The following is a 25097-nucleotide window of genomic DNA, read 5'->3' as shown; positions in this document are numbered from 1 at the left end:
AGTGATTTCTGCATTAGGAGCAGAAAATGGAGTTCAGCCAGTCAATGAGGGAGGGCATATTTCACATCAATCACCTCCACACTCTCATGTTACCAAGGCTTAAATCTCACTTATACTGTTACCAATAGGGTTCAATGGCTATGATGGCAATCAGCTAGACAGCGCACTAACAATACCCTACTGACTACACAGAGGACACAGCATGAGGCTCCGTTGCCATTTATCTAAAGTGAATTATATGAATTGAAACTGAGAAAAGGGAAAGATGATGTTGGCACAAAAGAGGTTGTTTGTATTATAATTCCGGCCTGGCCTATATTTATAGTTTAAACTTTTAAGTCATGTTGGCAAACTTTCCAGCTGACTTCCAGTTTTGTTCTTGCTCTTCACAGGGATAGGGTTGGCTAGGGGCCCGGATCCAACCAACGGCACTTCAGATACTGGAAGTTTCAATAAAGCACAGGTCTCAGACAATAAAAAGTACAGTATGTTATACTACAGAGTACCCTTACTTATCAATCAAACCCCAGAGAGGTTTATACATTTAACCTCCGATAAACAAACTGTTCTAAAACTCCAATAAAATAAATCCTAATAGACGTATTGTTATTGGGAGGGGTAGTGCTACTTAATAAGTTCTGTCAACACAACTACAGATATAGTGCATAAGAAAACCCATTGTATTTAAACTTGATTTTCAGCTGGGGTATCTGAGACCCCACACATAACTAATGTGGCATTCTCTGTATCAAGCTTGTGGAACATGTTTATCAGCCATTCTAATAAAATTAGGAAATGTCATGAAGTGTAAAGCTGATAAAACAATGCTATTTATGTGTTTTGGGTGATCACTATTAATGGTTTTATTTAATCTCACTGACTTGCTTTATATACCACTGCTGTCACTTTACATTGTATTTTTTTTCTCCAAAAGCTCTATTGTTTAATTTTGTACTGTATTACTATTTTAGCTGTATGTACGTCTTATTAGTTCTTTCTTTTACTCTAGTTATCTGTAACGTTGTCCTTGTGCTGCTGCAACAACCAGTTTGTCTTTGCTTGTATCGGAAGTGTTCAAAAGCATTTCACACTACTGAATAAAAAATCCTGTAACTTATTTTTTTCTAATCTTGAAGCATTAAGAGTTACTTTTAACTTTGGGAATTCTCTTGATTATACAGATACACAAGTATATAAATAACACATCAAATGGCCTTCCTCAGCGAAAGTCACGTGACAAGTCAACGTGAAAACAAGACCACGTGTAAATAATTAAAATGATTATCTCCATAACATCTGAGCAAAACTGGGATTTCTTTTTTAATTCCCAAAGTAGGTGCCACTAAATATGATGTTTTTATGGTTTTGACATGTTTCTAACACCATATATTGTATTTTCCACATATTTAATGTAGAATAGGCCTCTACAACGAAAAAAGAGTTCCACAATATTAAATTTTTCGATTTTGCCTAACTTTATTTTTGGGGACACATGTTCAGGGAGGGCTTTGTTCACTTCTCTGCCGCCAACGGGAAGCGAAGGGAGAGAAGAGCGGCTTCACTCCACTAGCTCTACTGCAGGAATCCGGATATGATGAAAATGTTTTGAGACGCAACTATCCTCAGCAAACTACCGCCACCGAACGTCGAAATCGTCGAGAGGACTATTATTGATATTTTGTCATAGGACAACAACATCTGGACGAAGTTGGACCGGGGCACACTGGCTGCTAAAAGTTACTCGGAAAAAAAGTTTTTGAACGCTGAAGTTACTCTTTCACCCAGTTTCGTCTCTCTTTTTTTCTTCTCCAACGTTTCGGGGAAGGAGTCGGAGGAAGGAAGGATGGGAATAAGTCCGATTTGAAGCGAGGGAGTTGTCATGTTTGAAAGGTAAGTTATGCTTTATAAACAATACATCCTCTTTAGCTATAAACAGCACTTAGCGAGAGTTTCGCTTTTTTTATAAAGAAAAGTGTGTGTGTGTGTGTGTGTGTGTGTGTGTATATGTGTGTGTGTGTGAGAGCAAATGGGCTGCACATGGAGTCTCAGCAAGTTTATGTAAAAAAAGCGAGAGAAGGGAAATTTCCACTAAGTTTCACTGCGGCTCAACGTCACTTTCTCGGCGTGTGAATAAGCAGACGATTGTCTCAGGTTGAGTAATGACACGGTGTTGCTTTGTGTCTTCAAGCCTCAGCTGATGATGACACATTGGTTTTCACAGCGCTGAGGGCTGAGGGGAAGGGAGGAGAACTTCTACTTTCTTCTGTGTGTGTCCCAAAAAGACTCATGTCCAAGGTGACCGTCCTTCCTCCGGATGGGCCGGCAGGGCCAGGGAAGGGTCCTCAGCAAGAGACAAGTCCCCTACTGTCAGCCTCACGAGGTAAGGGCACACAGGACAGGCCTGGAATCACTAGCATGGGGAAATACACATTTACAATTGAGGTGGTCAAAGTGGGGGGCTTGGAGCTCCCGAGGGACCGTGAGAGGTTCCCAGAGGTCCTTCGGGGAGATGTAATTGAACTAATATTTCATTGCTCAAGTGGTAGGCGAGTGAGGAAAAACCTCCCAAAGTGTAAATATGTCCTTTCACTGGTTCACACATAACAACATAATTCTCATAAGATCATCATGCATCAGATGCATCTGTTTAAGAGTTTGTGACTTGCAAACACTATATATATATATATATAAACTGCAATGCACAGCTCATGAGCATTAGAAGTTTTCTCTCGTGAATGTTCATGGGTTGTTCTTCTCTCCATGCAGGCAGTGCACTTGCAACGAAGCTGAGCTATAAATATCAGTGACATATTCCGTCAAGAACTCATGTTGCTTGTACAGTCAAACGTGGGAGAAAACAAGAGAACAAATTAGTCACCAACTGCGTTAACGGATTACTGGTGCATATCAGCATTTATAGCTCTGCTTGGGACAATATCAGCCTTGTCTTTGTAAATTATAATCATGTGATTTTTTTTTTTTTAGTATACATCAGTATCTGTGCTCGGTGTTAAGCCTTGATAATGTTTTTGCTTTTTTCCCCCTCAATAAAGTCTGAAGAAACGCCCTGGTGACTATTAACAGCAACCACAGCCAATTATAGTTTTTAATTAACTTTCTAGTTGCCCCTAAGATTATCACATGTAAAATAAGCTTACCCCCACACCCCCTTTTTCATTTTTCTTCAAACAAGCAATGAACCGTTAACCATCCTATTTATACCAAGCATCATTATGGCACTGTCAAAAAATAGCAAAGTAGGACAAAGTAAGCAATCACTGGGGCTGCTGGATTGCGAATGGATTTTCGCTGGACCTTCAAAGGCGCTTGCAGTTAAGACTGGATTTCCCCTCTCAGGGGACTGTGGATGTACTGAGAATAGAGCAATTTATTTCTAACTGTGATCACTAAATACCACGATGCATCACACAGTACTGCTAACGCAACTGCCGCTACCATACATCAGCGCCAAGCTGAGATATGTACCATATCTATCTAGGGCTGCTGGCCTGAGCCCATCCGTTCCTCTCCCCCCATCCATCACTGCTTACAAACAGAGAGTGTTGTAGCATTGGAACAAACGCATCAAGCTTTGCTAAACGAGATTGCTAGCTCACGCTGACTCATTCCTCACCGTTTTTTTTTTCTTCTTCTTTAGAATCGCAGCAAAAGTGGCTCAAGAGATGGTGTGTTACTGAAAAACTTGCAAGCTATGAGAAAAAACAACAACTGTGGGCTATGAGCAGGCATCTGGCACCAAACCAGTGAATAAAGTAATTGTGGAAGGTTTATTTACTGAACAAAGCAGCAGTGTGCGATGAGCGAAGCATCAGCGAGTCTTGAAGTGGAGAAGTCAGAGGACGCGGCTCAGAGAGATGAGTGAAACTGTCTCTCGTCTTTTTGCGCAGCTATCTGGCCTAGAGTCTTTGCCCACATACTTCTTCCAATTCAGATGAATGCAGCCTTTATGGCAGTAAAAAGAAGCTTGGCAGGTAGAGCACACCCGGGAACAGAAGGAGAGAAAATGAGATCCAGAGCTCTGGCAGGGCCTTTACCTGAACCGCCCCACCATGTTGTGCAACCATTTGCCAGCGGCCCGTGTTTTTTCCAGCATGTCCTTGATACTTTGTCCACTGTGGCTGACCCTGCAGTAAAAGTTAACTCGTGTTCGGAGGAGTGGCTGTAATGCACGTTCATTTAGCAGCTGAGCTCGTAATAGGATGACATTAAATCAAACAAGCGGTGGGCAGAATAATATTTTTGCTGCTTAACTTTGTGTGCGACAGGTTTTCCTTTTTGCGCCATGTTTAACGCTCCACGCTTGTGACCCCTAGATGCTTGCAACAGTGAATCGTCAGAAAGAACACCCTCTCCCAGGAAACCAGCCGCCGAAAGACAGAGTCACGTGACGGAGGAGAAGCCTAATTATTGCGAGCCTGTAAGAAGTAAGTTTTACCAACGTGGGAAAGCTGTGGGTGGACAGAAGGATATCTTGCTGTTATTTTGGGTGTTTAGCATTGTTTTATTTAACATTTAAATACTTATAATGTGATTCGCTCCAACTGTCAAGAATGGTTGTTTTGACAGTTGCACAGTGTACACAGGGTCAGTTGGCCAACAACAATATTGGCATGGTTGTTTCCAATTAAAACATGGAGATAGCACCGAGGTCTCTTGGCAAGTGCGCGCTCGCTCATTCTGCCGTAATGACCAAGACTTGGCTTGTGTCTACACTTTCGCTTCTCCCTTCAACCCAGTGTTTTAGAAAAGGGGAAATCCTGCTTGTGGTTCTGGCATTGACTGTCTTTACGCACTGATTGCATCTTAGCCACAGCTCTAATTAAGTCTAGATGCACTCTTGTTCAGTGAAATGATTTCATACTGAGCTATGGATTGCAGGTCACAAAATGAAACCGGCTAAAAGCTGTGTGTGTGTGTGTGTGTGTGTGTGTGTGTGTGTTTTATTGTTCTTAAGAAGAGTGAGATGTGTCAGCAAAGGCTAATAGCAGCTGATTGCTTCCATCCATGTAAGTGCCAAGCTATAATAAGGATTCTGTTTGCATTTGCCACAACAGTTCTTTTGTTTCTAGGTTGTTAACTTTTCCAGGGCGCCTTTTCCTGCCTTTTTTTTTGGTATCAAGCTTAATGACTTGCCGGTGGCTTGTTTACTGAATCAGTGAGGAAAAGAGACTCAGTTGCAAAAAAAAAAATGAAAGAGTTTCTGTCAAGAGGTCTTTCTAGCTTGGCAGGTGTGTGTCGAGTATTGCACTTTTGCAGGGAGGCATGCTTTCCTTTCATCTCAGCAGATAAGCCCCTGTGACAACAGTTTTGCTTCGTAATTGATGTCGCCCCTATCGACCCCCCCCCCCATACGCACACACATACACATCCTCACAGGCTCTCTCTTTCCCATACACACACACACACACACACACACACACACACACACACACACACACACACACACACACACATTGTTTAGTAAGAGAATCTTTGAGGGAGGAAGATATGCTACTTCTCTCTTGAGAGAGTTACAAGAACATTTATAGTCATGTCAAATACAGGCAAAAACCCAAATCTGTGCTATGATAATAAATAATAATCTTTGTGAAAGTTGTATGTACCCGAGTCTGTCTCTCTGTCTGTCTGTGGTTGAATCAAAGCTGGAAAATTATTGTAAGGGGCTCAAGTTAACCCATTAGTGTCATAGTCTCACTGTGGTTTTGTTTGGTGAGGTGACCAATCGGATTGCTAGCTGGCTGGGTAATTGAGAGCCCTCTCCTGTACAGAAACAGGAAATCAATAAGAAATCATCTGCCTGCCTACATCCTGCCCCCGCCCTCACACACCCAGCTGTCCGATTGAAAGCTTGTGTACAGTATCTGGATGCCGACTTTTCACAACAAGAGGAAGCCTATTGTAATGTTGTAATAACAGCACATATCCTATTTCAGTCAAGAGAACATTGTTTTGACAAGTTGTCTTTTCAACCAAAGGGTCCCCTTAAAGCGGGAACGTAAACATGGCAGCGGGTACATGTGATTTTAAAACTGCGTGCATTTTCAGGGGAGTGTATTTAACAGTGGGTAACTGAACCTCGCCACACAATTAATGATTGTGTGTGTGTGTGTGAGCTAAAAAGCTGGAATTCTCATTATGAACTGGGTATCATAAATTCACACGGTTACACAGAAGCGTGGTGGTTGCCTGGATTGACGCCACTGCTGCTTGTTGGACGAAGTACAATTTTGCCCTTCCTGTTGGGCCGTTGTCAGTGAACGGCCACAGGTTCCTCTGTGGCTCCACCATCCTGGGGGAGGAGGGAGTATCTTGTGGGGGAGACGGACATTCCTCAAGAGACCTTTCCTGGTTTTCAAGCAGCTGATATCTCCTGCAGGCAGGGCCTCGGCTCTCCAGCCACCTGCCTCTGAATAAATTGCTACCACCCAGCACCACTTTTAGGAGTTTAATCGTCACATTATTCACCGGATAGTCAAACACGTTTTTTGTTTTTTTAAATGCTTCTGTGTTTGATAAAGATGACCTCGCTAGCTTCCAAAGAACTGTTTTTTTTTTTTTTTTTTTTTTTTTATATCTCAGGAATATTCTGTAGTGAGAAAGGAAGGTCAAATAACATGACTTTGTGTTTTTTTTAAGAAAGACATTAGTCTGGCCTTTGTGTGAATCCCTGATTGGACTCTTTAGTGGCACACCTTCAAGGTTATTACCTGTGCGCAGAATTGACCTTTTGGAAGTGAATTTGTGACCCCTAATAAATGCAGTAAAAGGGATTGTTTAACGGGGGAGAGTCTCGCACCTTTCTTGCAAGAAAAGATTCCTTGACAGTGCTACGATTAAGATTTATATACAAACCTATAAAGTGTTATGATATTAGACAGTTGGCAGAGTTAGACGAAGATAAAACAAAAGGGCAAGTGCCTCTTCATCATTAATTTCATCATCAGTGCTGAAATATTTTTGCTGAAGTGTTGAATCAACATTCTCACACTGTCACACTTTGCCTCATGTATATTCCAAAGTTACTTACGTACTTAAAGACTTTTTAACCTCCTGACAGTTTTTCTTTTCCCTGAATGTTTTTTTTGTTTCAAGCCATACGAAGTGCATGGTGATTGTTGTTATGCAAGATTCATATCTTTATTGTAATCCTCAGAGCCCTGTCTCTGCAGAAATAATGTGTCTAAAGCACAGACCTATTATAACGGAACCGTAATTTTCAAGTGATTACTTACCAGTGGGTCATGGAATCAAAATCTGTATAAATAGGGTGAAATGCTAGTGTAGGGGTTGATTAAAATGGCCATTGTAATTCTACCTCTGTTGTAATTATTTTCTCATTGTCTTGGTGCAGATAGATTTCATATGGGAAATTTCAAGTGTGTTAATTAGCATATTTTACCCGAAGTGCCCGAGCCTATTCACTGTTAATTTAAAAAAAAAAAAAAAGATATTGAAAATACTTGAGCCAAATGATGATAGATATGCCTACCTCAGTTCATGGTCTACAGTCTTTTAAGCACTTATGTTACAAAGCAACATAAAGGGAAGGAAGAGTGTATTTTTTATGCACTTTATTGCAGAGAATCTGAATATTAACAGTAATCCTTCAAAGTCGTCTTAACACCAATTGACCTTTTTGTGTCTAACTGGTTCTTTTGCAGCACATATTTGCTGTGGTGGAAGAAGTGTTCAGATCTTGTACTTGCATGACAGTAGCAATACCACAGTATATAATGAAAGAAAAGTCCTGCATTTAAAGTGTTACCTATTTATAAAAGTACATATGTATATATTTGCATGGATTCATCAATTTAAAGGGACAGTAAGTGGAATTTTTTTTTTATTTTGGTGTAAAATATCACTCGCTAATAACGTAGTTGGTGGAGTTGATGCGACTTTCAACTACTTTCTGTATTGTTGGTCAGTTGAATCTCTCATAATGCATTAAATTGTACACAATACATAAATACTAGAGGTAGAGGTAGACAGACTGCTCTGCTCATGTTTACCACCTCTCTAACCAGTGCCACACCAGACAGCGTCAGTCCCTCTCACAAGCCACTCAGAGAGGGAGAGAGAAGGGAAAAAAAAATAAAAATCAGCCAGTTCAAATGAGAGCAGCGCAGGGGGGATTACTTGGCCTCTAACAGGGTTTGGGCTCCAACATTAAGGTTAAAACCCTTTTCTATTACTGAGATCTCTGCTGATGTTGCCCCCGCCAGCCCCGACCCCCTCGAGCTTCCAGCTCCTTGCCCCCTTCGTGTTTGCAGGTTCAGTGCCTCTCTGCTAGGTCATTCTGTCAGGCCCCCTGATCAGTGGAGGGTGACCGGGGACCTGGGGATGGCTCCCGTCCAGACATACAGACGGCCGCAGCCGACACAGGCCCTGGCTAGTGCAATCCCCCCCCCCCCCCCCCCCCCCCCCTTTCAGGCTAGAGCTAAAATCGATACGGGCGTCTCCGTGTTTAAAAAGCCACTCAAAGGCAGACGAGCACCTCTGTACCGAAGGCTGATCTCTCAGCTTAAGGCCTTGATTGGCATCCCGAAGATGCGAGGCGCTGACCCACAGCTGTCCCATTAGCAGAGGGTTAATGCTGAAATTGATACTGAGCAAATAAAGGAACTAGGTGTGGGGGCATTTTGATAGACTGTCTATCCCCTCTCTGACCCAGAGACAGACCTCAGTTGTATTTTGGCTTTTAGGGAGTGTTAGAGCTTCTGCCAGTTCCTCGCCTCTGACTCCAGCAGTGGCTGCTGTTGATGTATCTGCCGCAGATGCACACTGTATTTATTTGGTGTGTGTGGTTGTCTGCCGTTTAGCATGCGTACGCCTTTGTTTGTGTGTGTGCGCATGTGCACGTCTGCGCGCCTGCCGTTGAATTTCAAACAAGTGAGTTTCCTGTGGAACTTCTGCTTCAGCGAGGAGATTTTGAAGCTATGTGGAATATTTGAGTCATCGATGTAACTGAAACTGAAATACCCCCATTCTCCTTCTTCCCTCCCGCCTCTTCCCCTCCCATTTGCTCCTGCTCTGTTGCTCTGTTTTTTTGTTTTGAGTCGTCAGCAAGGAGAGGGTGGAGCACGTTTTTTTTTTTTTTTTTTGAGTATGGAGCCTGGCAGCTCCCTCAGGCCCGCTCTGAGTCACGTAATAATTGATCTTTCTAGAAATTGTGGGAGCTAGCCGTGTAAAGCCTAAATCCGTGCAAGATGTGCAGCTTTTTAAAGATGCACTCACGCATTCGACTTTATACTACACTCTTTCTCCCCTCTTAGATGGTACGAAACAGATGAGGGAGAATAAGAGGCGTTTGACGAAGCTTAATGCAGAAACGGACTCGTAGAAATTCATCCCAGAAATGAGGAGAGGAAGAGAATAAGGCACCATTTAGTGTCTCTCTCTCAGCAGCCAGGTTGTAAGGCTTTGAATGCTCCTTGATGCATTGCCTTCTGCTACATTAGTAGCACTCAAATTAGCACCATGCCAAATTCCACACAACAGTGGAGAGACCGGAGACTTCAGTGGTCGGAGCTCGGGGGTGTCGGTTTGGCCCGAGTGCGAGTGACTTCCCCTCAACATGATTCATGTAAGAGAAAATGGCATTTCATTGGGATTTTCAATGATTTAGATAGCAGTCAGACATATTAATCTGGGAAAATGTTCCGTTTTGAAATCAAAGGATAATTGATGACCCCCTTCTTCCCCACCGCCAGCTCCCCCTTCACAGCACTCACACACACCTTAGCCAGCCTCGTGCACGCGGTACGCTGAGAGGTTTGTGTCCTCAAATCAAGCTCTTGTCTTTCAAGTTGCATTTGCTCCTGTAAAATGTAATTAAGCAGAACAAGGTCCGGGGGGGGGCATATTTTTCCACTCAATCAGCAGCAAAATTTGAAATGAGTAAATCCCGGATGCCCTGTTTCTCTCAATGTTTGGTGGGGGCGGCGGTGAGGGAGGGGGTCGGAAATAATATTAAGCTCTGTCTCCGCGTGTCACTTCCCCTTCAGCAGGTTGGAGGAGCCAAATTTGAATGACTGTCACAGAGAATTAAAACAGGGTGGGGGAAATAAGTGTGTCACCACTGAAAACAAGCTGAGCAATATTGACTGATTGCCCTGGAATGGGATGGAGAGGCAGACAAAAATGTGATGTTTCCTGCTAAAATGAGATGCTACACAATGTGATCAGCCTTGACAGGTGAAGACAGCTAATAGAGTTCTGTTGCAGGTTGCCATAACACACACACACACACACACACACACACACACACACACACACACACACACACACACACACACACACACACACACACACACACACACACACATAGAGAGCTTGTCACTTTTGCTGATGAGGATCCAATATCGGAGTAGGTAATTTAGCTATCCTCAGTGGCCATCATCGCCCGCGCTGCCGCCATCATCGGCATTTTATCTTGGATAAATACAAAACATCTCGTGCGTGCGCATGAACTGACAGGGCCAGGATTGCGGTGTGATGTCCAGAGTCGCATTTTCTTTCACATCTGTTGGAACAAGTGACATTTGTGTTAGCCCGTGCCACGAAGCCGTCCACTCTGTGTAAACAGCTCAAGACGAGACCGCACCATTCGAAAGACGCCCACATCTTTACGCTACGGGAGTCTTCATTTTCGAATCAAACGCTAGTTCTTGGTTGCCAGTAGACATCACCAATTTGCTCTAATTTCATACCGCTTATATCTGCATTATGTTGATGCTAATCACAGTTAGTGGGTTTTGTTGTGCTGGGACACTTGAATGATGATCCTGGAGTCGCTTGTCTGTCCTGTCCAATACGTCCTTCTAGACAATAAAGAAAGTCCTTGTCCCGGAGTTTAAGGTCAAAAGGTAAACGGAGCTTTGATACGCCCAAGGAAAATTTCAATCAGAGCCCTTTGTAATAACATTCATTGTACTATTTTCCTCTCTCTCTCTGTCCCCTCTCACTCTCTCTACAGTATAATTCCCCTGGTTTTGCGTCTATAAATATGGACAGGGAAGATGTATAATTTCTAATGAGAAAATATATCCCTTTGGATTGAAAAGCAGGGGCTGTTTCACGCGCTGCTGTTTGTTAGGAGGAGAGATGATACCTCAGGCTGTTTTGGCAGAGAGAGGAGGAGGTGCTGGTGGTGGTGGTGGTAAGAAGAGTCTGGCTAGGTCATTGCACATTTACAAATTAGCATTTCAATCATGCAGGTACATGGCCAGCCGAGCAGAAAATATACATGTTTTTCTAATACAAGGCACAAAAAGATAAACAAAACACTGGCCGTGTTAGTAGAATTAGCATTTCAGAGCTAACTGTCACTGTATATTCTGCACGTTGCTTTTTGGGATTCATAACTTAAAAACAAAGGCCCTTCTTCCGCTCTCCGCTTCCGTTCAGTTTAAACTCACAAACTCGTAGTGTTGTGTAATAACGGCTATTAGGAGATGAATACAAGATCTGGATTGTGGTGTTTATTTGGTTGACATGATGTGACATTGGAATAACTGTATGCTCTCTGTGATGGGCATTCTAATAAGCCTGGGCAAACACCTTTTGTCTCACTTCTCCTGTTTCCTCTCTGTCTCAGGGGCATTAATATTAAAAAGGACTAAGCTTCAGTAACACAGAGCCCGTGTGGTTGCTCAGTCCGCTCCCTGCCTTACCCATGACTGTCGGCATCGCAGTGTGTAAATGAGAATCTCCACACCGCCCCTGTTTGACCTCTGCGTTATATGTTCTTGACTATTTTTTGAGTTCTTGTTTATTATACAGCGCTATTTCAATTGAAATGCATGCATGCATATTTCTTCCTGGTAGGTCTGCCTCTTTGTGTGTATGTGTGTGTGTGGGGTGGATCCCCACACACACACACACACACACACACACACACACACACACAAAGAGGCAGACCTGTGTGGGGATCCAGTAGGCTTGTGACATATATATATATATATATATATATATATATATATATATATATATATATATATATATATATATATATATATATATCCGCCTACTGGATCCCCACACACACATATATACATACATATACACACACACACACACACGTATGTATGTATGTATGTATATATATATATATATATATATACATACATATACACACACACACACACACACACACACACACACACACACACACACACACACACACACACACACACACACATGTATGTATATATATATATATACATACATACATACATACATACATACATACATACATACATACATACATACATACATACATACATACACACACACTCCTCTTCTTCTTCCTTCTGTCTTTTGGGTACAATTTCCAGCTCCCTCCTGTAGGACCTATTTTCTGTGACAAAAAACAGAGGTGTTTATATACTCCGTTTTACATACAGAGCGCACAGCTCTGGCGCAGCGCCAGCGCTCTCCAGGCACCTCGGCGCTCGGTCCCTGTGTGGCGCAGCCACTGAAGACTCAGTGACAAATGGCAATTATATTTGTGTGTTCTTCATGAATCCATCAAACACTGGCCTTTTAAAAATGCTCCCCAGATATTTGAGGCTGTCAGCTACTAGTAGCTGGGACCAAATTGGGATGCTGCTTAGACAGTCAAGAACCACTCACCCCCTAGTTTCCCCTGTGATGTGTGTGACAGTGTGTGTAGGGGAATACCATGTTTTATTCAACTACAAATGTACACTCTCAACAGTTGTTGATGTGCTAGAAATAGGGCGGTTACAAGTCCAATTTGACGTGTGTGTGCATGTGTGTGTGTGTGTGTGTGTGTGTCCACTTACTCCTCCAAAACATGGTGTTTTAATGCAACCTGTCAGTTTGTGTGCTGTCGGTTATCTCAGGACACCTACCTATCTCTACAAGCTTGTGGCAAATGCACAACTGCGTATGATTTTTATAAAAGTAGCTGGGAGTTGTTCATATCAAATTTTGATGCCGTTTGTGGTTCCTGCCTTGTTATGCAGTAGGGACAATACAGAAGCAGTGTGTCTGTGTTGCTCCTTGAAGATTTATCAACAGGCACCCGCTCATATTTGTATTCGTCGGCTGAATCCTCGAATGCGGAATTAAACTTAATTTTCAAAAATGCCATCACTGCATTATATTATGACATGTCCAATTTTGCCCAAATAATGGCTGTTCGATCTTCTTCCAAGCGGACTTGATGAATTTTCCTGACTCTCTATTGTCTGTAGGTTTACAGTACACAACAGCCAAGTGCTAATGAACATATGCTGCACACTTTTTCTCTCACTGCACTGCAGTTACAGTGAAATGTTTTGAAGCGCCAACTTATCAACGTAGCACAAATCCAATAGGATTTACTGTACTTCTGCCTTCTCTCATTACGTCTTCATTTGTCTCACGGTGACTGTACAAGTCTGTCATTGCCATCTTTGACAGTATCGTCATTATCATGATCAATGATTATGAATATTACTCCATTGTGTCCATTCATCTCAGTCACAGCACTCGTCTGGATAAAAATAAAGACTTGACTGTGTTAAGGCTATCCAGGAACGTGCCACTGAGGCACACTTCTCTGCAGACTTGAACCACTTTTTAGGGCTTTGCAGTGTGTCAGTAACCTGAGTCGCCGCTTATGTACTCTGGTTTTTACGTGGTGGTTTCTTAATAACTATTTATACTTTGGTAAATTGAAAGCTTGACTTCCTCAAAAGGAAAGGTAATTATGCCTCCAAGTCTACTTTGTGCATGAACGTGTGTTTATGTGTGTTTGGGTTTAGCCTAAATGGGAAAAACTACTGTGTTATTATGCAAGATACTAAGGAACCGTCATCCTCTAGGCAGGAGGTTTGCTGTGTTGTATTGACGTGCAACTCAAGGAACAGGTGAATTATTATTGCTGTGCCTCTTTAGCTGTGATTTGTGCTATGTTTGTGTGTGTGTGTGTGTGTGTGTGTGTGTGTGTGTGTGTGTGTGTGTGTGTGTGTGTGTGTGTGTGTGTGGTCAATCATTAGCTATAGAAAGGGGTTCCCCCCTTCAGTTCCATTAATGTCAGCTAGTGCATTTCTGTGTTTACACATTCAAATATGTGGCTACATCTGAGGGATGAAATTCTGCGAGAAAACAGCAGCAGTGTGATTTAGAAGAGTTGGCTTTCTGGTTTTCATTTGAAAACGTGAAAATCCTTGTGTCAGTGGAATTATGACAAATCTAGCTGAATTGATCTAAGTTGCAGCTAAGTTTGTTTCTCAAAATAGGTCACAGCTTGCTGAATAGCTAACTTTTGTTTTGTGATTCTTGTTAAGAGAGCGAGTTGACTCATGAAAAGCAAAAGTGGTACAACTGGTTTGTGCACCCTGAAGTCGCAGAACCTGATTACTATAATGTGATAACACCGGATCCATTTGAAAGTAAGCGTCTTTGGCCAACCCAAGTAAGGCCCACTGTGTTGATGTAGAAAACCCTACAGTGTGTGTGTGTGTGTGTGTGTGTGTGTGTGTGTGTGTGTGTGTGTGTGTGTGTGTGTGTGTGTGTGTGTGTGTGCGTGCGTGCGTGCGTGCGTGCGTGCGTGCTCCTACCTTCCTATATAATAATGGTTTGCCAAGCATTAAAGCAAAAGACTGGTGGGAAAAAAAAGTTGCATATTTTAAAAAGGGGCGAAAAACGTGGCAAGCTGTCAGAGGTAAAACTGAAGAACAACAACAGATGCGGTATACTCCGCATCTCCTTGTTAGCGAGCTTTAGTCTCTCCCCACATTGTCATTGGCAGACTGCAAGGCTTTTTTGTCTTTTGGAGAAGAAAATCCATCAACCTGGTCTTAAACCACTGCATAATGAATTCTATCGTTCGCTACCCAGTTGTCTAATTCAAATTGCATGAAATCCTGATCCCTAAAGTCTATATTTGTTTATCGAGGCAGCATGGAGAAGCCTGAATGAGGAGAAGGCAAAAACCCAGTGTGTGTATTTAATTGCTTTGTTTTACATCCGCGTCCGGCCTCTCCCAGGGTGATGTGTTGTTAAAAAGGCGCAAGGCCCGATTCCCACGATTCTCTCTCTCTCTCTCTCTCTCTCTCTCTCTCTCTCTCTCTCTCTCTTCTCTCTTTCTCCCTCTTGTTAACCGTAATTGCACTTGTTGGTGAGCTGACAGAAAGAAAATAGAGATGGAAAGAAATTACCAGCATTGTATTAGCTTCACTGTCAGTTTGCCTCCCCTTAGGAAAATTTGTTGATTTTTTTTTTTTTTTTTTTTGGACAGCTACAAAGCACTTAAACTAGATTCAGCTCGTGCTCCACTGCTGTGAAGTAAGGTGGAATATGGTGGTGAAGATACCATACATTCAATGTATGTACAGAAAGTATAGAATAGGAAAAAAAAGCTGAATACGTATGGTTCACACAGACAGACTTAAAAAGAGATGAATAATTCACTAAATCTCAAGTTAACCATGCACTGGCGGCGCGTGCACATGCACAGTGGCTCTGATGTGGAGGGAAGGTAATGTAGGAGTAACTCCCAGTAGAGCTGAATGTGCAGGTGTTCCTCTCAGTAAAATGCCACCTCCTTTGCTCACTCACATCCTTCGCCTTCTTTCTTATCAGACAGGTCGCTGTCTCCTGACTTTCTGTTGCTGTCACACATACACTTAGAAAGGCCATCTCTGAGCTTTTCAGAGGAAAGGAGATCATTACTGTTGCAGACAGCAGCTGTTTTTTTGTATATGCACAGTATCACAGGCTCTCTTTCTCTTTTTACCGCATTAATCTCCCTTCCCCGCACACTGTCGTAACTCACCTGGGTACCGCTCCCACAAATGTCTTGTCTGCCTGCAGCGGTGGCTTTCGTGAACCTGTCACATATGAGGTTCCTATATCTCTCTGCTCCTTTCTGTCATTCCGGGTTGAAATGTTTGCCATGTGATCGATATGATCGTGTTAGGAAACGTTGGCAAGATTTGCTGAGAATTATTTAGGCGTGTCTCCATTACTGTGTTCGGTTTGGAAGAGCTGAACATCACAGGTGCAGAGAGTGCAGACAAAGTTCTCTTCAGTTAAAATAAAGTAACAGGGTTATCACGCTCGTACTCCCATACGGATAAAAAGAATAGATTTCCATAAAAATAGACATTACATTTAGTAAGTTATTAAAGTAAACCGCTAGTTCCTTTTGATGCTTGCGTATTTTAGTGTTTTGTCCTCCACATTTACATCAAAAAGCATGAATAAACAAGCAGCCTTCTGTTTTGTTTCTATATTCAGTTATATTAGATTGTCTTGTATTAAGACCCTGAGCTTGCAGCTGTTCAGTAGTCAGCTGGAACATGCAAGAAAGCGGAAATACTCCGAAGAAATTGAATCATTTAACTGTCCTTGAATACTGCAACTAGACAACCAGCTCTTTACTAAACATCAGTAAAAATGTTGTTTTTTTTCTTCACGTCTCCAGCTCAACCCCAGTCTCACACAGTGCCCTCGGAGCCAGTCGAGGGAGACGCTGGCAAGGACCAAAATGGCTTTCGCCACAACAGCACTGGCACGCCCGCGCTGAGTAACGGCAACGGCATTCACCCTGGCATCGGCGGGGCCAGGTTCACGCGTACGTGCTCCTGCGGTGCCAACATCAGTGTGGGCGCCGCCACGGGTGGGTCCGGCCCTGGCACGAGATCATCAGCGGCGGCCGCGATGCCGACGGAGCAGCCCAGGAAGCAGCCGTCCACGCCTGTGTCGCAGAGAGTGCAGAGGAAATTGAGGTCCAGCTTGTCAGTCAACAGTGACAGCAGCAGACGCAGTAAAGGCAGTTCCACAGGGTCGCAGAAACCTCCTTTACCAGAGGGTGAGTGTCCACACACAGGGCAACAACGACGCCGAGAAAAAAAGAGAGCACAGACGCGTTGATACTATCTTTTCAAATGCATGTTTGCTTGCTTCAATTTCTGCATCACATCTTCTGTTGGTTAAAAATCCTTTTAATCGGCCGCAGGGATGTCTCGAGAACCGAGTGCTCCAGTCATAAATACACCAACATTAATTTGTAAGAGTGGCATTTAACAATGTAATGGGATGCGAAGCAGATGTAATCCTGGTCAGTCATAAGCCACAGAACAGCGCCTCAACCATTGTTAATAAATACAACATATTCCAACAATGTAATCCATCAAATCAGCTTCAGGATATTCTCTTAACTACTGATTGAGTGAAAAGAAATGGTTTATTAAAAACCGCCGATGCAAAAGTAGCAGACAGTAAAGTAAAGCGTGTCGTAAACACAGACTTATCAGCTAGATATTTATAGTTCCAGATTTATTTCTCAATTACTTTGATTCTGATGTTCAGTTGGATTTCAGCTTTTCCTGCTCAAAGCTAATATTTTTATATATATATATATATATATATATATATATATATATATATATATATAAAATGTATTTATCGGTCAGCTTCTAATTTGTTTTGTGTATTAAAAGGTCAACCCAGTTTACCGTAACAAATTGCGCACCTGATACATCAGCGTTTAAAAATACACAATTGCACTCCATTAAAACACCTAAAACTATTGATGATTTATCATGAAATATTTGTATATGCTTATTATTCTCTAATAAAATAAACACACCAGTTAATATACCATATCATAAGAAAATAACATCAATTGTTTGATTTTAAGTTGTCAATAATTTGTTAAAAATGAAAAGACAAAAATACAGCAAGCTATTCAGTCTTTTAAAATGAACAATTCTGTACTGTGCAGCTGTATATGTACAAAAATATGAATATCATGTCAAGGCAAAAACCTTATGAACTCATCGCTACCTGCTGTCGCACAGTGAAATGATATGCCATCAAACCAACACCATCAAAGTGATTTCTCTGTTGAAGGGGCTATTCTTTGGAGGCTCTGCTGAAATAATTCCTAATACAATATTGATAATAAATCCTTATCTTCTCTCACCTTTTAATGATGAGAGTGCATGGCCTCTCATATTTATCACTCTCGTCAAGCAAATGACATCTTATCCCGCTCCTGTTGCTTTTATTTTCTTTAACAACAAGTCAGAGGGTCCGTTTGCCGTGCAGGGAAGCCATCACTTTGTCAGGTGCAAGGCCGAGGTGAGTCCAGTAATGAAGGCGGACGGCTGGTCCTTTTCCACAGGGGAGATAGGTGTGACCGTCTAACGAGGCCTGAGAGCACAGGGTGCCTATTAAAAGTCGTGACCAGCCTTCTCCGGGCCCCTCACGGCCCCTCACACCTCTCTGGGCCCTTTCTGGCTCTCCCTACATCCCGTCAGCACCACCCTGGCCCTCATTAACGTCGCAACCCTCCTCCACCTATTGTACTCTGCTGCTGTGCGTGTGTTTGTGGACATGCATGTGTTCCCTCTGTGTTCTGAAGCATAGACAGAATGAGGTTTTAGGCATGTTTCTTTAAAGCAGAGGGGCAATTCCTCTCTATTCATCCAACCCAAGGCCTTTGCTGTTTTGCCTTTTTATGGGCTTCTACTCCAAGGTGAAGATGGAAAATAATGTGATGCTATGCGTTATTAAAGGATCCACAATGGTCATGTTGAGATACAAGTTTAATTGAAGGAGAAAAGTGGGCAGTCTGACTTGAAATATGCAACAGATCAACTTGCCTGCGAACCAAACAAGAAGACACACATCCACAACACTACACAACAGTAAAGGTGGGATGCATCCACCAGAGAGATTCCTGACATTCCAGTCATGTTTTCAACATCTTAATTGGTAAAGAACAGAAGAGAAAGGGTTCAAATAAATATAACAACAGCAGCTCGACAAGTCTGTCTCATTATGGCTTTTGTGTTGCTTATTTGCAGATGAGAGCTCTCAGAATCAATATGTTCTCTCTCGACTATTTATTTCCCCCCGGAAAACAGCCAAGCTGTGGTGTTTGAATGTTTACACGGATTAACATAATCTGTTTGCCTGTGAAATTAGCCTCCTAAACAGCCCCCTGAACACAGGAAATAAAAAGGCGTAAGCTAGCAGGAGCTAGCTCTGGGGATTCTGCTGCTCCCTGTGTTTCTTGGCACACGCCGTTGGCACCGTAGCCAATCGTGTGATAACGCCACAGCTTCTGAGGAGTCATTTAGCACGCTGCTTTTGTTCAGCAGGGTGGGTTGCCTCAACTCTTGTCATCCAGTTTGTGTTTTTGTTAATTGTGTGTAATCAGTTAAGGCCTCCAAGCTGCTGTAGTCTCATTTAGAGATTTAGGGCCAAGGCTGCGAGCGTAGTCCCCTTGATGTGTGTGTGTGTGTGTGTGTGTGTGTGTGTGTGTGTGTGTGTGTGTGTGTGTGTGTGTGTGTTGTGTTGTGTTGTGTAAGCACTAGTCCTCTAGCTTCGCCTTTTCCCCTCAGTCATGCATTATAAACAGGCTTGCTTTAAAGTGTATGTTGTGGATCTTCTCTATCCTGCCCACATCCTCTGCCCTCTTTACCCATGTGCCCTCTGTGCATTTCCATGGCCACCAAGGCTTTGTCTGATCAATCTCTCTCTCTCTCTCTCTCTCTCTCTCTCTCTCTCTCTCTCTCTCTCTCTCTTTCTCTTTCTCTTTCTCCTTCTCTTTCTCTTTCTCTTCATCTTTGTCCGTCTGTCCATCTAGCCCTCTCTCTCCCTCTTTGTAAGTTTGAATGTTTTGCACAGCTTGCTGCTCTGAGGCCCATCCAGCTTGTTTTGTGTCATGCCGCTCCCTTTTTCATTTTTTTTTTTTTTTTTTTTTTGATGTGAGCTTTCCAGATGTCTCAAACTATTTCCTCAGAGGCGCCGGACGCTGTTTTTTGGCCCCTGCAAACTCTGGGCTTCATCGCCGCTCACTGACATTAAACAGGAGCGGTGTCAGTGCGTGCTGTTCTGTCTGTCTGTTGGTTGGTTTCACCCAGTGTCTCTGTCTGCCTGTCTGTCTGTCTTTCTCTGTTTTCGGGGAGATGTGCCTCGCGTCCAGCTCTCTTGTGTACAGTATACGACCCCCCCCTCCTCTTTCCCCTCCTCCTTACTCGCCTCTCTAAGATCCAGACTAATCGCTGGTGTTAAATTATACATCCAAGTGAATAGCTGAGATGGCTGGCCGCTGCTTAATGCCTATGTACTGTGTTTATATCGTATTCACAGGCTGTTACATTCTCAAAGCTGGCATGGCTATACCCTCTGGGTCCTTATAAGTTTGTTAGGCTGAACTTTGAGGTTTTGTTCATGGAGCTTTGGCCGGGCAGAGTTTCTTGTTCTCAGTGGCATTCTGTAGCACTCAGATGGCAGTACACTGCAGCGGATGCCAGTATAGAAAGTAGTATCAGTTTTGTTATGCCACCATGAAACAAATCCACGATCTGCCCGGAAGTTTATTTATTCTCATGCATCTTCCATCACTGCCAGTGTTATGGCCTCAGATAAGGATAATAAGATGCATTCAAACTTCAGGCACCCTTACAGACGCACACACACGTACGCACACGCACTTGCTCGTTTCATGTTCCCTTCTCTATCTTGTTTGTATCACAGGCAGCTAGTGCTTCTGGTCAGCTCCGCAGCCCTGAGCGCCGCACTAAAGGGGTAAAAAAAAAAAAAAAAAAAAAAAAAAAAAAAAAAAAAAAAAATCCCCTCTACTTTGATTAATCAAACATGAGCATCCAGCGGTCCTCAGCTTGCCTTCCCATGCCGTCCTCCACACTCTCCTCCTTTCGCTCTCCCTCTAACCCAATCAGTAACAGCCTCTTCTGACAGCTCTAGATGGGCTGATGAAAGTTATGCAAATGTACCCTGTTTGTAATGCTATTTTTCTGCATCCATCCACATCATGTCTTTTTAACACTCCAAAGCAGTGGCGCTGCACTGGCCCTGGTTCAAAAAGGAGACAGCTGCAAGGAGTATATGCCAGGCACACTTACCGAATGATTTACTGACTTAGATCCAACTGCAGAAGTTCTGGTGTGCAGCATGGCAACATAAATTGTGATGTAATCTGTGGACTATACATACACAATCTGTGTTCTCTATTTAATCTCACCTTGTGCATTATGTTTTACATTTCACTTAAAGAAAAAATAACTTCAGCCTTTATGAACTGACTGATGAATTCAGATTGAGTTGCTTTCTTGTAAAATGAAAATAGGTAAATTGATTTGATTAAATGACTGTACATAACTATATTGAAGAGAAATAATTTTTTTTTTCTTTTTCTGACTGTAGTTAATGAATTGTGGAAGTGTTGCTCTGCATCCTGCACTTGCTGCATGGCATTACTAACACACTGTGTCAGTGGAAGCACAACATTTAATTTGTTCTTTTTCATTACCTATTCAAGACAGAAGCATTTTAATGAAACTAATTCAGCCATTCAGAAACAGATTTGTGATGGTTAATGGGCATATTGGTAATTTAAAGGGGAACCCTTTATTGCTGCGCAACAACAAGCTGAAACTTGCCACCAGCTATTTAAAGGCGGTCTGCGAGGAGGTTAAATGTTAATCAGAGGGTGTGAGCATTAATCCAGCTATTTACCAGGAGGCACTCTTGGACTTCAGTAATCATCTTTGTGTGATCAACCGAGCAGTTTGCATGATAATGCCACAATTATTTAACAGTCCGTTAATCAAAACTGCAGGAAAGGAATTAATTTCTTTGAATTTCTCTTATTTCCTTCAGCCCCCCTGCCGCCTAGTTAGCCCTCACCCTTTTACCGCATACCTACTCCGTTCCACCTGTCAGCCTGCCGAGTGTGCAGCTCCTCATTCAGTCTCTCTGCTCAGCACTGCGTACTGTGCGTTTACATTTTGATTTACTACTGATGCATGTTTTCATTTGGCATATCTGTGTGTTTCCTGTGTTCCTTTTTTTATTAATTTATTTCATTCATGTGTTTATTGTACTTTACAACTCATCACTCTGGCTGATTTGACGTTGACCCAGACTGCTGCGTCCACTGCATCTTGGCCTGCCTGTTCTGCGAGTTCCTGACACTTTGCAACATGGTGGCGACGCAGGCCTCGTGCGGCGCATGCACACCGGAGGCATGCTGCTGCTGCTGCTGCGCCGACGACCTAGGCGATGACTGCAACAGCCCCTGTGACATGGACTGTGGCATCATGGACGCCTGCTGTGAGTCTTCAGATTGCCTGGAAATCTGTATGGAGTGCTGCGGCATCTGCTTCCCCACATAGGGAGGCCTGCACTGGTGTCTCTGCGGGGGATAACTGGACCCAGAATGGCAAAATGGAGGGAAACTGCTGCTGCTGTCACTTTGAATTCAGCAACAGACAGAGGGAACGTGTGTGTGTGTGTGTGTGTGTGTGTGTGTGTGTGTGTGTGTGTGTGTGTGTGTGTGTGTGTGTGTGTGTGTGTGTGTGTGTGTGTGTGTGTGTGTGTGATGGTTGACATATATGTTTGTGAATGTTCTGTGTGATGACTGTTCAGTGTGTGTGCAGTAGAAAGGGTGGCTGAGTAAAGCATGGTTTGAAAGATGTATTTTGACACTGGGTTTCTCCATCAAAAACAGCTCAGCAGGAGCTAGAAGTAACTCCAGATATATGAACATGACGGTTACATCGTCAGTGTGTAGTAAGTTGTTTCTTCTAATGGCACAATGAGTAGGATTTGTAGGTTGCACTTTGTCATCGCAACAAAAAAATTGTTGCCTCAACGAGGGTTCCGGTGCTCCGCAAGCGGGTGAAAAACCAACGCCAGATAAACTTTTGTTTTGCCTCGCTATATATGTGTTTTTTTCAGGGATAAGTCCGCCATTTTCTTACTTTCTTCTTGGCTGCATGTTTGCGATCTGGTACCCGGTCACTGCGTTTTTATGAGGGTTGAGTTACAGACACTACCACACGCGTCTATATGGTCATAAGTGATGATTGAGAGGGATTACTTTTGTATGAGTCTATACATTTTTTGAAAGAAACCCTGCTTGTTGTGCTTTTAAAGCTACTACAAGGAACTTGAACTGATTTTGACGGTCCCTGTGGACTAAAGTCGTAGCGTTTTCTAGCTCCATAGCTCTTATTTTCTTGCAGTAGGGTCCGACAGTCTGCGGTAGCGAAGCCAGATCTGAGTCTGTCAGCGGCGGGTCGGTCGGTGCCAAAGGCCCCGCTGGAGTCTGAGCTGAAGGACTTTCCAGCATGATTTCATCTGATTTCATGCGGATACGGACCCGATAACAAGCATTAAGAATAGCTATATAGAAATAGACATTCTTCTCACTGATGGTCTCGTTTACTTATGTAGGTCATATAGAGGCATCAGTATTAAATTGAGACTTGTTTCATACAGTCACTTTAAGTATTCTCTCCTTTGCGTAAGACGTATTATCACAGACTGTCTTAAAGATTTTTTTTGTTACATCAGGAATGCTGTCTAATTGTATCTTATCTTTTTAGTCATTTTGATGAAAAACTAAATGATTTATTTACTCTGATTTTATTTTCCAATACATGTTTTTAATGCTCAAAATCTGAGGTTACAGTCTTAGTACTGTACAACACTGTAAAAGGTTTATGTGACACTTCATACATTCTTCGTTGCATACTGTGGTTTTGCAACACAGACTCTCATATACAGTTATCTACTGTAGCGCTGTAGAACAGTTGAAACTGGTGAAATATCAAAGGTGAATCAGGACATCACAAATGCTACTTTATAAAACCAAAAGGAACGAATGTGCCTTATGTAGGTTGTTTTTACTTTTCTATTTCAAGCATTCCTTTTAATTGAAGTTGCCTGTTGTTACAGAAAAAAAATGCACACAATTGCTGAAATCATGGTGGAAGGTCAATGAAAACATGTTTTATCAATACATCTTACATCTCTCCTGATTTGGCAGGAGAGATGTGTTTGGGATTACTGGAAATACAGCGAAGATAATCAAGAGAAATAACATCTCAATGCAACGTAATGATAAACAACGTGTTTCTGTCTTTCTACGAGTCCTACTCTAATGTTAGCCATCAACAATTACGCTTTGTCAGCTGCATATGGTACTTCTTTTCTGTGATGCTATTTTACATACATACTGTGTAAATATGTTGAACTGCACTCCGTTCATGAGGGGTTTGATATGGAATTAAAAACGTTGACCCTCATGCCACATAAGCGGCTTTCGGGTATCAAGCCTAGTGACTCGTAATACAAAAAAGGAATCATGAACTGTCATGTTGCAATGGTAAACTAATGCAGGGTAAAGGCAGTTTTCTTCTCCTTTTTTTCCCCCCTCTGTTTCCTAATTCTGTGTATCTCAAGATGAGTTTGTGGTGAATCACCAGTGGAGTCATTTTCTTGTCTTGGAGATCCGCTTTGATGTTGTTTAAGTGATGATACTTAACGCTGGCCTTCATTAGCACCGCTTGCTAACTGGTTACAAAAAGATGTCCCTTCCTAACGCCAACAAAGATAATGTGCTCTCATGTACAGATCGTCTTAATGGCGCACTGTTACTGTGTCTAAGGAGGTTGGATAGGCACCTCTGCAGCACATTCTGAGCAGAAAGTAAAACCTCATTTTCATGTTTATGATTAACTCGCGCAAAGAGTGTCAAAAAACATTATAGATAATGTGAAGAATTCATCTAAAAAGAGAAAAATGTATACATTGCTACGTAGCTACAGTAGTTGTTGTCTTATACTCTACTATGTTGTATGTTTATTTTCTTATTCTGTGCCTGACACTTGATCCTTCTCATTTTTCTCATCTCGATTTGTTACCTTAGAGCTCACAGTTTTGTACATTATCTTCAATCTCAACGAGAAAAGTTAAAAAATAAATAAAACGTTTACAAAAATGTATGATTGTTTTGCATATGCTCTTTTAGTCAATTCATTGTTTGTGTCCATCGTCTTCCTCATTCTGTTCCAGTTGTTAGGATGGCAAACTCTTCTCAATCCAATCGAGCAGATAAAAGACACTGTTGTCTTTGTTTTCACCTATGCTGATGCTTGCATGCAGGCCCAGTCCACTGACTGACTGAACAGTGATTTGCATCAGTAGTGTGCTTTTAATTTCTACGGTTCAACACTTGTGTCAGGCATGCAGTCCGCAGTATGGAGTTTACGGTAACATCTGGAAATATTCTAGTAATTACA

The 25097-nt window shown here is 42.4% G+C and overlaps 1 protein-coding gene across 3 annotated transcripts; it reads left to right on the top strand.

Annotated features, from left to right (window-relative positions):
- Positions 1 to 1582: 1582 nt before the first annotated feature.
- On the top strand, positions 1583 to 24798 carry mdfic (MyoD family inhibitor domain containing). Of its 3 annotated transcripts, none has more exons than XM_068716810.1 (5): positions 1583 to 1890; positions 2283 to 2380; positions 4335 to 4445; positions 16460 to 16846; positions 21934 to 24798. In XM_068716810.1, exons 1-5 carry the CDS (start codon positions 1880 to 1882, stop codon positions 22182 to 22184), a joined length of 858 nt encoding a protein of 285 aa, XP_068572911.1. In that variant the 5' UTR covers positions 1583 to 1879; the 3' UTR covers positions 22185 to 24798. The 3 variants fall into 3 exon arrangements, with proteins under 3 accessions (XP_068572911.1, XP_068572912.1, XP_068572913.1); XM_068716811.1 differs by having other exon boundaries at positions 2222 to 2380; XM_068716812.1 differs by having other exon boundaries at positions 2189 to 2380.
- Positions 24799 to 25097: the final 299 nt, after the last annotated feature.

This window comes from Cebidichthys violaceus, unplaced genomic scaffold, assembly GCF_023349555.1.
Source record: "Cebidichthys violaceus isolate CVI_PGR_0920_01 unplaced genomic scaffold, fCebVio1.0.p SCAF_21, whole genome shotgun sequence".
Classification (NCBI taxonomy): Eukaryota; Metazoa; Chordata; class Actinopteri; order Perciformes; family Stichaeidae; genus Cebidichthys; species Cebidichthys violaceus.
This window is presented reverse-complemented; position numbering and strand designations above follow the sequence as displayed.